Source organism: Lissotriton vulgaris, chromosome 8 (assembly GCF_964263255.1).
Source record: "Lissotriton vulgaris chromosome 8, aLisVul1.2, whole genome shotgun sequence".
NCBI lineage: Eukaryota > Metazoa > Chordata > Amphibia > Caudata > Salamandridae > Lissotriton > Lissotriton vulgaris.
This window is the reverse complement of record NC_141696.1, coordinates 235817771-235834529: the sequence shown is the minus strand read 5'-3', so window position 1 is coordinate 235834529 and position 16759 is coordinate 235817771. Positions and strand designations below refer to the sequence as shown.

Here is a 16759-nt window from a genome sequence, read left to right as displayed (position 1 = left end):
AGGGAACCGAAGAAGCCTGAGTACAATGTTCCTGACAGTAATCGGATGACAAGGTGATAGTGCGTGCGGCCCAACAGACCTTTGGATCATGTAGAGTTAACCATGGCATTCCCAGGATGAGCCGAAACTGGGGGGCATCAATGAGATCAAACTGGATGTATTCCTGATGATTGTTTCCAATGTGCATCAGCATGGGACAGGTGTGGTAGGCCACTGGACCCGATGATAAAACAGTTCCATCCACAGCTTTCACCAACTCCGGTTTTTCTTTTTTCTCACATGCAATTCCGATCTTCATGGCAAACTCCTGATCAATATAGTTCCCGGTGGCTCCTGAGTCTACTAAGGCATCTATATTCAATGATTTCTGTGGGGTGACCCAGAGAATGATTTGAAGGTTTATATGCGCCACGGCAGGATGCAATGTGTTTGCAAGACATGGGGAGATCATTTGCGGCAAACAACCCAAGACAGAGACCTCTTCCTGGTTTGGGTTCTTCAGTTTTCCGTCGGTTGATCGGACTGTACTAGAGCTTGTATCCTTGGGACGGGGTTTCTGGCTGGAACGGTGTTCCGGGCTCTACAGTCCTTAATGAAGTGACCCCCTTTTCCGCAATAGAGACATTGCTTCAAACGACGCCTTTTCTCTTTTTCTTCCTGTGTCAGCGGTCCACGGATACCACCGATTTGCATAGGTTCAGGACCTTCGGAGGGTTTGGAACGTTCTTCTATCGGACCTCTAAAGCGAGGGTAGAAAGGGCGATTGTCTCCTCGTGATCTATCCCCTCTTCTCTCTAGGAGCCTGTGGTCCAACTGGACAGTCAAGTCAATGAATTCTTCACAGGTGTCGGGTAACTGTACCACTTGTGCAAGGACGTCTTTTAATTCACCACGAAGGCCTTGATAAAATAACGAGATGCATTTTGCAGGGGGCCAATCGGTCTCTACCACCAACCTGTTGAATGAGGTGATATAAGTCAGCAAGTCCTGCGAACCTTGACGTATGGTGAGTAGTTCCCTATCCAGGGTCAACATGTGAGATTTGCGATCAAAAAGTTTGCGCAACTCAACACAAAAAGCAGAATAATCGTGCAGCACTGGGTCGTTCTTCTCCAGCAAAGGGATGTTCCAGCTAGCAGCATTACCCCCCATATAAGACATCATAAAAGCTGTCTTAGCAGAATCGTCCTGAAATACCCCGGGCTTACATAAAAAATGTAACCTACATTGATTCAGGAATGTTTCAAACTTACGGGGGTCTCCGTAAAAGCGTTCAGGGGAAGCTAAAGGAACGCCTACGGTCTGCACCACATGAACGGTATGAGCGGCTTCAGCCGAGGAGGCACTAGAGGTGGCTAATTGAGGGGGAACAGAGAACCCACCCCCTTCCACTTCTATAGGTTTTTTTGCGCCAGGGGGAGGTAAGGTAGCAGGTTTAATATAAGGACTCCCTCCTGTTCCTTTCTGGACTAGTCCTGCGACTTCCCTTCTTAAGGTGCCCACTTCTTTATACAGGTTTTGATTTTCAGCTCTGGAAGTGGCTACTTCCTGTTGTAAGGCGGCCATGCCTTCCACCAGGGAGGCCAAGACTGCCTCAACATTCATCGTTCGGGCCGGTGTGTCAACTTGGGCTTGTCAATCTGTCATGGATTGGCAGCAGCGCAGGCTCACACACGCCACTAACCTTAGCTCAGGGTGTCCGGCAGAAACGACTTCGGATGCTAAGCTCTCCTTACCCCACCAGACACGGAACCCACAGTGGAAGCGAAACACACTGTGCGCACACGTACCTAGCCGGGAAAGGGGAAGTGGATAAAATAAAAAATGGGTAGCGATGATTCCTTGGGATCCCCCGGGAGTCTGGTCACCAAGATGCTTAGGACAGCAGGAGAGGACCCACCTGATTAGGGAAAAGTAAGGAACACAGTCAACACTACACTTAAGGTGTCTCGGACAGTATATGAAGCAATTTGTAGGCACACCACTCACCGGAATCATACAAAACCCAGGCAGTGAATAGAGGACACCACAGCAAGCCTGCAAGGACTATGACTCGTTCTGTAATGAGTTCAGAAACTGTGGCCTGAGGTAGTCAGAAAAGGAAATAGAAAAATAGCGGTTGTTTAAAATGGCACAAACCGCTCTGTGTCAGCCACAAGATTGCTTCAGGGAACCCACAAGAAAACGTTCGTGGAATAATGTCTCTTTCTCTGTGTGGCAAGAACTGTCCTTGAACAAAACAAAACAAAACAATAAACAGTTCTGAGACTACGTCTCCCAGAAACCCTCACTGGAGAGACAGTACAAGGAATATTAGCGCAGCGCGTCTTCAGGCAGAACGCTGCCTAATATGAGTTGCAAGAACAAGCAATCGTCCCAAGAGTGCCCTAATCTAACTAGCTAGGGACCTTTAAACAACAAGGCAGAAAACGAAAACGAGCCCGTTTCCGTTTTTTTGAGTACTTATCAGAAAAGCGCTGACAGTTCCAAACGCTGGGTAATCACGGCTTCTCAAATCCAGGAATCTTCTAGCTTCTCGCTGGAATCCGGCGGGGAACACCTTCCGCCACTCCGATCCTCTCAACAAACAAAAATTGACAAGCACCGTCCATGAGAAGGGGAGGGGCTAATATGCCTTAGGTCTCATGGCTCTTCCTGCTTGCCCCTTGGAATGCTGGTCACTGTAGTTCACTCTGCCTCTTCTACAAACGTCCTCACACGCATACCATCTTCGGGATCTTGATAGTAGTACCATCCCTCGACCCCCGGGCACCACAATCGCTACAGCATCCAACGCACCCTGGACGGCTTTGCCGATTTCTGTACAATAAGAGGTCTGGAGATCAACTTAAATAAAACTAAATTCATGATCTTCAACCCTCCTAGGTTGACTCGCCCGAATCCACTTTTGGACGGCACTCCCCTTGAGAGAGTGAAGACTTTTGAGTTTTTGGGCATTACCCTCTCGGAACATTTGGAATGGGATACTCAATTAGCAAATGCATCTCTAAAGTTAACCCAAGTGGCGGTGGGGGGGTACTGAAAATGCACAGAGTGTCTGAGTTCAAGCCAGCTGCCCCTGTTATTGAAATCTATAAAGTACAGGCCAGGGCGGCCACCCTTTATGGGGCTGAACTTTGTGGGCACCATAGGCCTGCCAACCTCATGAAGGTAGAGCATACATTCATGAGGAATTTGGTGGGACTTCCACTTAGTGCCCCTCCGTATGGATCTAGGGCTACTTCCCATTGAGGAGGAAGTGGCACTAAGGCCACTCATGTATTGGAAAAGGCTATGGACAGTCCCTGCATTAGTTTCCTATATAAATTAAATTAGGGAGGTTTGGGTAACTATGAGTAGCAAAAAAATACAGTGGCTTATCCACATTAAGGCAATCGGCAGTAGGATAGGAAGTCCCGGGCTTTGGGAAACTCCAGATGTTGCATGCCCATCAATAACTTGGGCAGATCTGGTTCGATACTATAGGCACCATAATCGAATATCTCTGCATGTAAGTTCTACAATCGGTCGTTTGACAATTGAGTTTCTTAGAGTAAAATAGGATTATAAAAAAGAAGAGTTTCTAGACCTGATCTACCCATCATCGGCCAGGAGATTATATATGCAGTTCAGGATGGGGACTCTCCCTCTTATGTCGTTTACTAGCAAATGGGACAGCCAAAAAAATACTGAGTGTCCAGCATGTAAACACAAGCTAGAAACTGAAATTCATGTATTTTTTTATCTGCCCTGCATATTATGCATCACCCAAACATTGGGTGTTTCTGATCTGTAGAAACTTAGGTTTTAGACATTGTTTTCAAGCTTTTAGAGTTTTAAAGTATGATACCCATCCCCCTATTGTTTTTGCCGTCTCACGTTTTTTAAACGGGATGTGGCACAAACGTAGAAGTTTTTTAAAATGATTATTGTCGATAACTCTATTGCGAAGGGATTGCTAAATGTATAGTTTTAACTTGCCAATAATGCTAAATATATGATTGTCCTTATATTGTTTTATGTTATTTATTAACTTTACTGTTGTTGTATGTATGTGTTTAATAATGTGCTTTTATGGTCCGTTGTGACCGAAATAAAGTTATCGACTGAATCAAATATACATGTTTATGAAACTGAATAAATACATTGAAGACAAAACAAATATTAAGTAACATGCAGTTAGTCTCTGAACATTTGCTTTGGTACGTTTCTAAGGTTTTTGGGCCTTGGATACAAGGCATAGCAACAGACCTTTTGCAGTGAGTGTAGCTTGAAAAGAGGGCTTTGGTTCCTTCCCTTGCCAACCAAGAATTTGTTGGCTTTCTTTGCAGTATGAGTTCCCTGCAACTTTCGTCCTTCTTCGAGTGTATTTTGGTTTCATTATGTTATGATTATATCAGTTGTCTCCTTGCACTGTTGATACTAGGGTCTTGCTTGCATGGCAGTGCATGATAAACAATTTTTCTCTCACTGTCTCTCTTTCTCCTCAGCCCTTCTTTCCTGCCTGTTCACATACATTTTCTGCCCCCATATAAAACGCTTGCCTTTATCGTGTTACATTTGCCTCCAGTGCTTGTAAAGTTGCAGGCGGCCATTGTTGAGTGTTTTTACCAAATCCAAGACGGCCTCCGATTCATTTGCTTGAATGCCTGCACGGCAACCATCTTGAAATGATTTTTCTGATTCTTTATATAAAGCATTCTAAGGTGATTAATTTGTATATATCTGGGTCGGAACTGAGGTAGCGAAGTGCGCTATAGAACGATGATGTATTCCACACCCAGATCTGTGACCAGGGGTGAGTGTCTGAAAGGTTTCAGCTTTCCGTCCATCAGCTCCTTATGTTTACTTTGTTCTCCTTAAGATGGCAGGGTATGCCCAGACGTGGATCCCTTGCTCACTTTGCCACTGGATTCAAGCTAGCCTGGTTGATGAAGGGTGTTACCCCAAAACCGGTCCCAGGATGCTTCTGTTTCAGGGAAGACCTGGCTTGGCAGTTCGGGCTGGGCTGTTCCCATGAAGCACAGGGTCAAGGCTGATTTGCATACAGCTGGGTCTGAATTGAGGTAGCGAAGTGAGCTAAAGAACGATGATGGATTCAACCTAGATCTGTGACTGGGGGTGAGTGTCTGAAAAGTTTCAGCTCTCCGTCCGTCATCATCTTGTGTTTGCTTTAAATAAATATTCTTGCACACAAAAAAGTAAGAAAATCCAGTTGAACTACAGCAACAGATTTTACACACCTGGAAATGTACATTTGTTAGATTTACACATGCAAAATAATTTTTACATATGAGTAATGTTAGAACTGGCTATTTCTGGTAGGCTAAGGCTGGCGCCAAAGCCAGGCAGAAACCACCATTCTAGTCAGGGCAAGGAAGTCACACGCCAAGATAACCCCTGCTCACCCCCTTGGTAGCTTGGCACGAGCAGTCTAGGCTAAACTCGGAGGCAATGTGTAAAGCATTTGCGTCAGCGCACAATAGCAACAACATACCAGGCACACCACAAAAGAGACTCCACACAAGGTTATTATAAAAATAACTTTTGTATTGTAAAAACACATCAGATAAAATCACACATATACATGGTGCCAATTGGCACGGGCAATATTCACATGGGATTATTCACAAGGCAGGGCCACAAGGGCCACTGTCACAATCAGCACTTTAGTAGTAATGAAATACTATCAGAACTTAGACTAAAAGAGTATAAAATCACTGTAGCACAAAGTAACAGGTATGAATCACATCCAGTAACTACTGGGAACAGGTAAGTACACACTACGCAACCCTAAACCCCTTAGGAGCATGTCACGCAGGTAACCAGGACCTCACTAGGACCACCTGTACTAGAAGAACAACCACCTAAGGATAAAATCCACTTAGGGGTATAAATCAGAACACATTACCCATGATGCATGAATATACATTCAGAGGAGTAGTAAAGAAAGAAAACACATGATGTATAGACCTACACATTCAGCGGTGTTTAAGAACAGAGCACATGATGCAATCAAAATACATTCAGGGGTGCAGCGCAAGAAGACACATGATGACTAAACATTCAGAGGTGCAGCGCATGAAAAGAAAGACACATAATGCATAAAACATCCAGAGGTGTCAAGAGTAATACCATAGCGCAAATATCACATGAGGCCTAAAAACCTTCAGAGGTGCAGGAATAACACATGATGCAAGAGATCACATTCAGAGGTGCAATAACCATACCATTGCGCAAACTCACATAAGCCACTACCTGTGGCAGTCCCTAGGCCAACAGCCTTGTTGGGGCTCAGACGCCCTGAGTCTCAGTGTCAGGGGTGCGCTGCCATGCAGCACCAGTCTTAGTACAAAAAGCCTAAACGTAGCAGGTGCCCACAAAGTGCTGGGCACCTGGAGAACAACAGAACTGCGCCAGGGCCCTCACTGGCCCTTAGGCGCCAACTGCGCCACTGCTGGAGCCACACAGGCTCTGGGCATAGCACACATGCCCCAGACGTTGGAGCCACAGAGGCTCTAAAGCACCATGCCAACCGTTGGAGCCACACAGGCTCTTAAAACAATGATGCCCCCATGAGCCTCACCGGACTCTAGACACGAGCTTCTCCCAGGCAGGAGGGGACGAGCACCGACAATATGCCCCGGCGCCCCCACTTATCTAACATGGCCCCCACGAGCCTCAACAGGCTCTACACACCGTTGGGGCGGCCCGCTGCCATCCGGGGCCGCCCAGAAGCAGTGCCTCTAAACCGGCACCAACACGAAGCAATGCGGGCCCTCAAGAGCCCCTCGCGGGCTCTGTGCTCACGGTGGGGCGACCCACTGCCATTCGGGGCCGCCCTTCCTTGGTGCCTCGACCGGCACCACGAGAACCCATCTGCTCCCTCACGGAGCAGCAGCATCACGGAGCCCCCCCCAGCCCTCTTGACTCACCGGGCTGTTCTCGGCGGGGGCTCCTCTTCGCCCGGTCTCCCTCCGTGGGACCGGGTCTCTTCACCTGCAGCGGGCGGGGCTCTCCTTCGCTTGCGGTGGGGCAGGCACCGACAACGTGCCTCGCGCCCCCGCCGCAAGTCTCCGCCTGCCGCTCCTCCTTTACTCGGGGCTCCCTCTGCACACGGGAGCCCCCGAAGCCGACCACACGCCTCTTCAGAGGCCGCCGGGTTCCCTCAGATCACGGGAGCCCGGCCGACCCGCCGCCATGCTTCTCCTCCGCCTCATCCCTCGTGCCCCCGGCCTCAGGGCGGCCCAGCCAATCACGTCGCGGCTCCTGCGACGAGCCCCTCATGACGCGAGGCCGCCAACCAATGGCAGCGCGGCCTCGCCGATGACACGACGATCCACGGGCCAATCCGGTCGCGGCCCCTTCGTGGTTTGTTCTCACCGCGGCAGATCGAGGTGGGCACTCGTAGATAATTAAATCAATGCAGGCAGGAATCCTCAGCGCATCCAGCGCTATAAACGAGCAGGAAAAGCGCTCCTAAGCGCTAGAAAGTCCAGAGAAGGCGCTCTCAAGCGCTTGGGGGAAATGAAGCGCCCCAGAGCTCTAGACAGCAGGCAGAGCGCTCCCAGGCGCTCAGGGGGAAGCACAGCGCCTCCAAGCGCTAGAAATCAACTCCAGCGCTCTCCCCAGGAAAAGGCAGCTTCTCCATGCTGCCAAGATCCCAGAGCTTCCCCAGGGGCAAAGCCAAGTCCCCCCTTCAGCCCAGCCCAGGCAGGGCAGAAGGGTCCCCCAGGAGTCCAGGAATCCAGGCATCCAGGGGCTGGGCAGCGCCCACCCCTGGTAGATCCAAGTCAGCCACAAGAGCTAGAACAAGAACAACTTGGAAGGAGACACAGCCCCTTCTTATACACAGAAATGCCTTTGAAGTACTTCGTGCAAGGGACCCCGAGTACTGGAATGTTTCTGGTTTTCGTCTTCCTGACAGCTTCAGGGCCAGAGGTGACAGTGAGCCGTCAGGATGGAGAGCCAGCAGGGTGGGCGGCAGTCACAGCCCGGCACCACCAGACGCTCTTTCCTCCCATCCCTGACAACAGATGGGGGCCTCTCATCTACGGCTGACTCAGACCCTCTCCTCTGGGGCCTTGCAGACCCTGCAGACCCTGTCCTACTCAAACCGGACAGTCCATCCACCAGCAGGTCCAGGCACTCCTGGGGAAAATCACCAGCCAATCACACGCCAGAACCAACTTACACAAATATACCAACTTCCAAAAGTAGTACTGCTAGACTAGGCACAGTCATGCCGCATACATCATTTTGCAGCATTCATTCTCACGAGTTCACACATATCAAACTCGACCCTGCACTCCCCACGCATCAGGAATCTACCATGGGCATACATATTCCCCATTCATTCCTATGGGAGGGCAGGCCACTCACCACACCTATACAGAGAGCTCAAGCACTTTACACTGTACCACAGTGAAAAAGTGCGCAGAGGCCTAAAATCACCAACACCAGGTTCCAGAAAGAGGCTAGGAAAAAGCAAAAAGTCTAGGGGTGAACCTGCCTAATGGGCCGGGTCCAACACGACCCCCTTCCAGCCAAAACGCAGGGTAGACCAATCACACCACTGATGGGCTTCACTGCTTTGTGCGACAAAAACCACGGACAAGGCCCCGCACAGCAGGGAGAGCGTCCAGTTTTTCGCCACTCTGAACCTACCTGGTTACCTCCAAACAATAACTCTATGACACAACTAGGATACCCTACTGGTATTCACTAGTCATCTACAGCCAAGACCATCCACATATCACAGGTCCTAACTAATCCACAGAGCGGGGGGCAATAACCCCTGGCACACAATAGCCATTCTCCACTCTCTCTCTCAGTGTAGCTACAACTACCACTGAACCAACAACCTAGGGTCCACACCCTCAAGCTGACCAGAGGTTTCGGGCAAGAATGCCTCACCCTACCTCTACTTCTGGGTTTTCACACCCTCACAGAGAAGCACTCACCAGAGCACAATTCTCCTACCAGACCAGGACCTCATTCCGTCACTGGTCTACCACCTGGAAACTATTTCACTCCTGAGGCACCAAGCACACAGCACAGTTCCTCTTCAAGCAGGTGTGGGGACACAGCACACAGCAAAGCCCCCTTTCCTCTACCTTAGTGGAAACAACAACTGCAGGTGAGCCCCAGATCACACAGCTAGGGCAGCCCCCCTCAGTCTCTTCAGCTGATCCACTTGGGCGGAGATTCCTCTTGACCTAGAAGTTTCCTAATCTCCCAACCTAAGACCTAAACCTTCAGGTTGCACCGGGGTCAGAAGTGAGGACACCGTCCCTCTGCACCCCCTTCCAGTTCCATGACTACAGGCCCAGTATGTCTCAGGCTAGACAGAGCACACGCCAGCGGCGTATCAGTGACACACTCTCCTCCAGTACTCCCTATCACAGGGTGATTCTCAGTATGTCCCAGGCTAGACAGAGCACACGCCAGCGGCGTATCAGCGACACACTCTCCTCCAGTACTCCCTCCAGGTCAGGCCACAACCCCAACCCGGCTTTCCCCCCTCCTCGGGGAACAACCTCCAGAGGCCCCACAAATGGTCAAGCAATCTAGACGGTCAAATGCTCCGCGAGCCAGGACTTCTGCACCCTCCACTTAGGAGCGGTACTGCCCAACACTAGGACCGCCGGAGTTCTGGTTACAGACACTCCCCGTCCTCTAGACACAGGAAGATCCTCCTCAAATGACCTATGTACAGCTTAGGCCCCTGACCTGGCACTCCCTTAGGGAACCCTCCAGGCCCTGAGATAGGGTTTCAGGCCAACGTGGGACACACCGCCCCACACTCACTCCGCCTCCACTGAGACAGGGCGTGAGCCCCTACACCCCTACCATCCTACTGGGATCTAGCTGGGCTACACATGAACCTCTTCTCCTACCCAGGATCATCAGATACTCAAGCCACTCCTTTTAGAATCACTCCCTAATGCAAGACATCTAGCACACTGCCAGACATCCACCGTCTTGTCCAGTTCCTTTGCAGTACCTCCTGCACACCACCAGAGGTACACCTCACGTGCAAGCTCCTTTAAAAAAAAACTCACACCAGCTCCTCCAGTTCAAGACACCACCCATCCACACACTCCCCCCCCCTCGGATTGGTAAGGCAGTTTCTACCACCCCTGATTCCTCAACCTGACCACACGTGACACAAGTACCAAACTCTGGGAGCGGGGAATGGGATTTCACACGCGCTGGACAAATTTAAGCTGCCACCACTGGATCCTACCACACTGGGGAATCCAGACACACACACTACACTCAGGGAACAACCACCCTCCTGAGCTAGTCATTTCTCCTCACACTCCTTCTCTCTCCTATCTACCCACACACACCCATGGGGATAGGATTTGGGATTGGACACTGGACCCAGCAAGGGATTCCTAATCTATGAGTACCTCCCCCTCTACTGGCGTCCCGCCCTGTCACTTTCTCTCATCTGCCACTAAACATAAAGCGCAGAAACACATTTGAAAATGACACTCGAGGAAAAAAACTCAAAAACAATAATCCCAGACATGTGACTATCTGAAAAAAAAACAATTGCAGAGTTTTGTAATGTAGCCAGTTGTCGCTATGGCGCTGCGCAAACACATGTCCAAATCCGCACCGCTGACCCACCAATGTTAGAACTGGCTATTTCTGGTAGGCTAAGGCTGGCGCCAAAGCCAGGCAGAAACCACCATTCTAGTCAGGGCAAGGAAGTCACACGCCAAGATAACCCCTGCTCACCCCCTTGGTAGCTTGGCACGAGCAGTCTAGGCTAAACTCGGAGGCAATGTGTAAAGCATTTGCGTCAGCGCACAATAGCAACAACATACTAGGCACACCACAAAAGTGACTCCACACAAGGTTATTATAAAAATAACTTTTGTATTGTAAAAACACATCAGATAAAATCACACATATACATGGTGCCAATTGGCACGGGCAATATTCACATGGGATTATTCACAAGGCAGGGCCACAAGGGCCACTGTCACAATCAGCACTTTAGTAGTAATGAAATACTATCAGAACTTAGACTAAAAGAGTATAAAATCACTGTAGCACAAAGTAACAGGTATGAATCACATCCAGTAACTACTGGGAACAGGTAAGTACACACTACGCAACCCTAAACCCCTTAGGAGCATGTCACGCAGGTAACCAGGACCTCACTAGGACCACCTGTACTAGAAGAACAACCACCTAAGGATAAAATCCACTTAGGGGTATAAATCAGAACACATTACCCATGATGCATGAATATACATTCAGAGGAGTAGTAAAGAAAGAAAACACATGATGTATAGACCTACACATTCAGCGGTGTTTAAGAACAGAGCACATGATGCAATCAAAATACATTCAGGGGTGCAGCGCAAGAAGACACATGATGACTAAACATTCAGAGGTGCAGCGCATGAAAAGAAAGACACATAATGCATAAAACATCCAGAGGTTTCAAGAGTAATACCATAGCGCAAATATCACATGAGGCCTAAAAACCTTCAGAGGTGCCGGAATAACACATGATGCAAGAGATCACATTCAGAGGTGCAATAACCATACCATTGCGCAAACTCACATAAGCCACTACCTGTGGCAGTCCCTAGGCCAACAGCCTTGTTGGGGCTCAGACGCCCGGAGTCTCAGTGTCAGGGGTGCGCTGCCATGCAGCGCCAGTCTCAGTACAAAAAGCCTAAACGTAGCAGGTGCCCACAAAGTGCTGGGCACCTGGAGAACAACAGAACTGCGCCAGGGCCCTCACTGGCCCTTAGGTGCCAACTGCACCACTGCTGGAGCCACACAGGCTCTGGGCATAGCACACATGCCCCAGACGTTGGAGCCACAGAGGCTCTAAAGCACCATGCCAACCGTTGGAGCCACACAGGCTCTTAAAACAATGATGCCCCCATGAGCCTCACCGGACTCTAGACACGAGCTTCTCCCAGGCAGGAGGGGACGAGCACCGACAATATGCCCCGGCGCCCCCACTTATCTAACATGGCCCCAACGAGCCTCAACAGGCTCTACACACCGTTGGGGCGGCCCGCTGCCATCCGGGGCCGCCCAGAAGCAGTGCCTCTAAACCGGCACCAACACGAAGCAATGCGGGCCCTCAAGAGCCCCTCGCGGGCTCTGTGCTCACGGTGGGGCGACCCACTGCCATTCGGGGCCGCCCTTCCTTGGTGCCTCGACCGGCACCACGAGAACCCATCTGCTCCCTCACGGAGCAGCAGCATCACGGAGCCCCCCCAGCCCTCTTGACTCACCGGGCTGTTCTCGGCGGGGGCTCCTCTTCGCCCGGTCTCCCTCCGTGGGACCGGGTCTCTTCACCGGCAGCGGGCGGGGCTCTCCTTCGCTTGCGGTGGGGCAGGCACCGACAATGTGCCTCGCGCCCCCGCCGCAAGTCTCCGCCTGCCGCTCCTCCTTCACTCGGGACTCCCTCTGCACACGGGAGCCCCCGAAGCCGACCACACGCCTCTTCAGAAGCCGCCGGGTTCCCTCAGATCACGGGAGCCCGGCCGACCCGCCGCCATGCTTCTCCTCCGCCTCATCCCTCGTGCCCCCGGCCTCAGGGCGGCCCAGCCAATCACGTCGCGGCTCCTGCGACGAGCCCCTCATGACGCGAGGCCGCCAACCAATGGCAGCGCGGCCTCGCCGATGACACGACGATCCACGGGCCAATCGGTCGCGGCCCCTTCGTGGTTTGTTCTCACCGCGGCAGATCGAGGTGGGCACTCGTAGATAATTAAATCAATGCAGGCAGGAATCCTCAGCGCATCCAGCGCTATAAACGAGCAGGAAAAGCGCTGCTAAGCACTAGAAAGTCCAGAGAAGGCGCTCTCAAGCGCTTGGGGGAAATGAAGCGCCCCAGAGCTCTAGACAGCAGGCAGAGCGCTCCCAGGCGCTCAGGGGGAAGCACAGCGCCTCCAAGCGCTAGAAATCAACTCCAGCGCTCTCCCCAGGAAAAGGCAGCTTCTCCATGCTGCCAAGGTCCCAGAGCTTCCCCAGGGGCAAAGCCAAGTCCCCCCTTCAGCCCAGGCAGGGCAGAAGGGTCCCCCAGGAGTCCAGGAATCCAGGCATCCAGGGGCTGGGCAGCGCCCACCCCTGGTAGATCCAAGTCAGCCACAAGACCTAGAACAAGAACAACTTGGAAGGAGACACAGCCCCTTTTTATACACAGAAATGCCTTTGAAGTACTTCGTGCAAGGGACCCCGAGTACTGGAATGTTTCTGGTTTTCGTCTTCCTGACAGCTTCAGGGCCAGAGGTGACAGTGAGCCGTCAGGATGGAGAGCCAGCAGGGTGGGCGGCAGGCACAGCCCGGCACCACCAGACGCTCTTTCCTCCCATCCCTGACAGCAGATGGGGGCCTCTCATCTACGGCTGACTCAGACCCTCTCCTCTGGGGCCTTGCAGACCCTGCAGACCCTGTCCTACTCAAACCGGACAGTCCATCCACCAGCAGGTCCAGGCACTCCTGGGCAGACTCACCAGCCAATCACACGCCAGAACCAACTCACACAAATATACCAACTTCCAAAAGTAGTACTGCTAGACTAGGCACAGTCATGCCGCATACATCATTTTGCAGCATTCATTCTCACGAGTTCACACATATCAAACTCGACCCTGCACTCCCCACGCATCAGGAATCTACCATGGGCATACATATTCCCCATTCATTCCTATGGGAGGGCAGGCCACTCACCCCACCTATACAGAGAGCTCAAGCACTTTACACTGTACCACAGTGAAAAAGTGCGCAGAGGCCTAAAATCACCAACACCAGGTTCCAGAAAGAGGCTAGGAAAAAGCAAAAAGTCTAGGGGTGAACCTGCCTAATGGGCCGGGTCCAACAAGTAACAATGAAATTCACAAATAATTTCAGAACTACTAATCACATCTGCATGTGTGGCAGCTTCTCTTGGGTACCCTTGGAAATTTCTGTTAACAGTTGAAAATGTACTTCAAACATAGGTGTGTTGTGAACTTCCCACTTTCTAGTGGTTCACAACTGAGTAGATATATTGAGCCCCCAGAACCTTACAAGTGTCCTTGGCCTATGTGAAGGAAAGGACCACGGAAGGGTTTCACCCTCCCCCTCCTTTGGGCTATAGCCCTAGGAATGTGGGGTATATTACAAATAGGACAGAAAATCTCTGCTTGGTTTAGATAAAAAAATATGATGCAGACCCCTTAAATCTGTGCGCACACACCTTTGTATTTAGTAATTATAAATGTTTGTTAATCCAAATTTACTCATATGCATTAAAGTAATCAACATAATAATAGATAACTCTGCAAAAATGAATACTATATGAATAAATACAATGTAAACCCCAAACATAGTATGTCCCACAGTCTTAATAGATTAGTCTAAACTCCCTTTTTTCCTTGTAGCACTATATTATTACACTGCTTTCTTAATGGTCTATTAAAAATACCTCCTGAATACCTATTATGGTCCTGTTGGTCTTCAGTATTGCGGCATTCGGGCAACTTGCATCCCAGTGGCTTAGCTCTCCTTCCCTCCTCAATAATTTATTGGAGCTTCTGTTAACTGAATTCCGTAGCATCTCTGTAGAGCTGGTGGGAGTACCGCTTACTTGAAACCTGTTTTTGTGCAAGCGGTAACATTTTGGCACTCACAATGCTTTCATTCAAAGTATCTCAATCGTTTGTGCACACTGCATTTGAAATCATTTAATTGTAGAACCGTTAGACCTGATGAGGTCGTTCTGCAAGAAAAGTTTGACCTCCTAGCTGTTGGTAATAAAACGTTCAGCAGAAATGGAACTTTCCCATTCAATCTGAGCGGTGTGGAGCTGAAGACTTGTGGCAATATTTACACATAAATTGAGAAATTATTATACTGAAGTTTATGCACAAACCAAGCAAGTGCTTGTGCTGAACGACCATGCTCATTTTAATGCCCAATGCCAACTCTGTGTGCTAAGAGAACACCCTTCTCATTTAAACCACCAGAAGACAGATTGGGTAGTTGAAACAAACCACAAGTGTGAACAAATTTCTTGTTTTTATTTTAGGAATCATACTCCACCTGGAATAGCTTTGCATGTTGATAGGAACATTTATTTTAAGGTAACGTTTCTGGAATAGTTTTCGGATTTTGGCATTTTTATTTCTCTGCGGACCCCCGCCCCGCTTTCTCTTAACAGCCGTCTCTGCTTTTATGGCAGTATTGCCGAAATAAAGTTTTTTGACTGACTGGAATAGTTTTGTTAAGCTTATTTGTATTCACCCAAAGATAGCATTAAAAATGGCTACACTTAAGATCCATTACAGCTTCTGCATAGATATGGTGGCCGGGGTTGAATAGAGCTCAGGTGCTTGGTATTGAAAGTTAAAGAGAAAGTGAAATAAATTATTTACTCTCCAAACAGCATAAGGGAAAGCATGTCGTAAAGCATGTCTATTATGTTGATCCAAAACCTATTCAATGGAGCTATTGGATGTTGCATATTTGCCGATAAGTTCTAAATTTTGAATGCTATGAATAATTTAATTATATAATGTTTTTATGTATGCCTGTATCTTTGCCTTGGTTATCTCTTTTTACTCTTAATAGAGATCCATACTTTCATTGGATGATTAACCATAAAATTCAAATCTTAATAGTCTGCTCTGATTGGCGAGGATTACGGTTAAATTCAACAACAGTTTTTATTTTTTAAGTTTTCAGGATCATATCCTTCTGAAGTACTGTTTACTTCCTCGTTTAAAAACTTTTGTAAAATAGTTACATTGTCTCAGTGGGAATATTTTTAGAGCACACACTTCTTTTTCAGACATCATTCAGTCTATTATACATTTCGAAATATTTATACCTATTCCAATATTCATTCTAACCAGTATGTTTACAAAATGCACATCTTTGCACCAAAGTTTCTTTTTTACACTTGATGTTGCCCAGCGACACTTTCTTGCGTGCTACCCTGCTAGTAGGTTGTGGGTTACACACAGTTAGTATTCCTAATGACATATGGTCTCTTGCTCACATTTGTTTTATTTTTTTGTTGTTGTCCAAGGATTTTTAAACTTGAGTCATTGTCCCCGACCCGCCACACTATGTCCCCTCCGACTCACTTTAAAGAACATATTAATACTTCACTAGCATGTGCATTTTGCTTGTTGTGTCTTTTTAAAAAAAAAATCTAGCTCTTCAAATGTTGATTCGACTCATTGGGTATAATTCTTGTTTTCTTCCCCCCATCAAGAATCTATCACAGACCCCTGTTCTGAGAGAACTTCTAAAGGAGGTTAAAATGACTGGGACAACAGTTACAGTGGAGTCATTGGATTCATCTCCCAATGTATGTATAGTGTTGTAATACATTGAAAATATTTAATTATTTATTTGAATTTTAAAACTGTGTCAATGTGGTAATGTTAATATGTATTCATGTTTAATGGAGTTTTCATTAATAGTGGTTGCTTGATGTGCAAAATGTAATTATTTGATTATTGTATGATGCAATATTGGATTTTAAAGAATGCCTGTCTCTGTTATTATTACATTGTAATTTACAAAGTGCATGGATACCTAAAAATGGGTTTCTCAGCGCTTGCCTACTTATAAGCATCCACTGCAAACTACCAATTAAAATCGATAGAAGAAATTAGACGGCATGCTGTATTGGAGTATGCACTTGAAGCCCTGCCCACTCTCCACTCATATTTGTCATTGGCTTGTACCATTGTCCTTTGTAAATGCTGGCTTCTGATTC

At 48.6% G+C, this 16759-nt stretch overlaps 1 protein-coding gene across 3 annotated transcripts in view; it reads left to right on the top strand.

The window, feature by feature from the left end:
• Positions 1 to 16759, top strand: part of USP16 (ubiquitin specific peptidase 16) — a 351578-nt gene that overhangs the window by 150288 nt on the left and 184531 nt on the right. For all 3 annotated transcript variants that reach the window (XM_086934020.1, XM_086934021.1, XM_086934019.1), the window contains exon 7: positions 16250 to 16345. In XM_086934020.1, coding sequence (XP_086790146.1) covers positions 16250 to 16345 — 96 coding nt within the window. The remainder of the gene's footprint in view (positions 1 to 16249; positions 16346 to 16759) is intronic.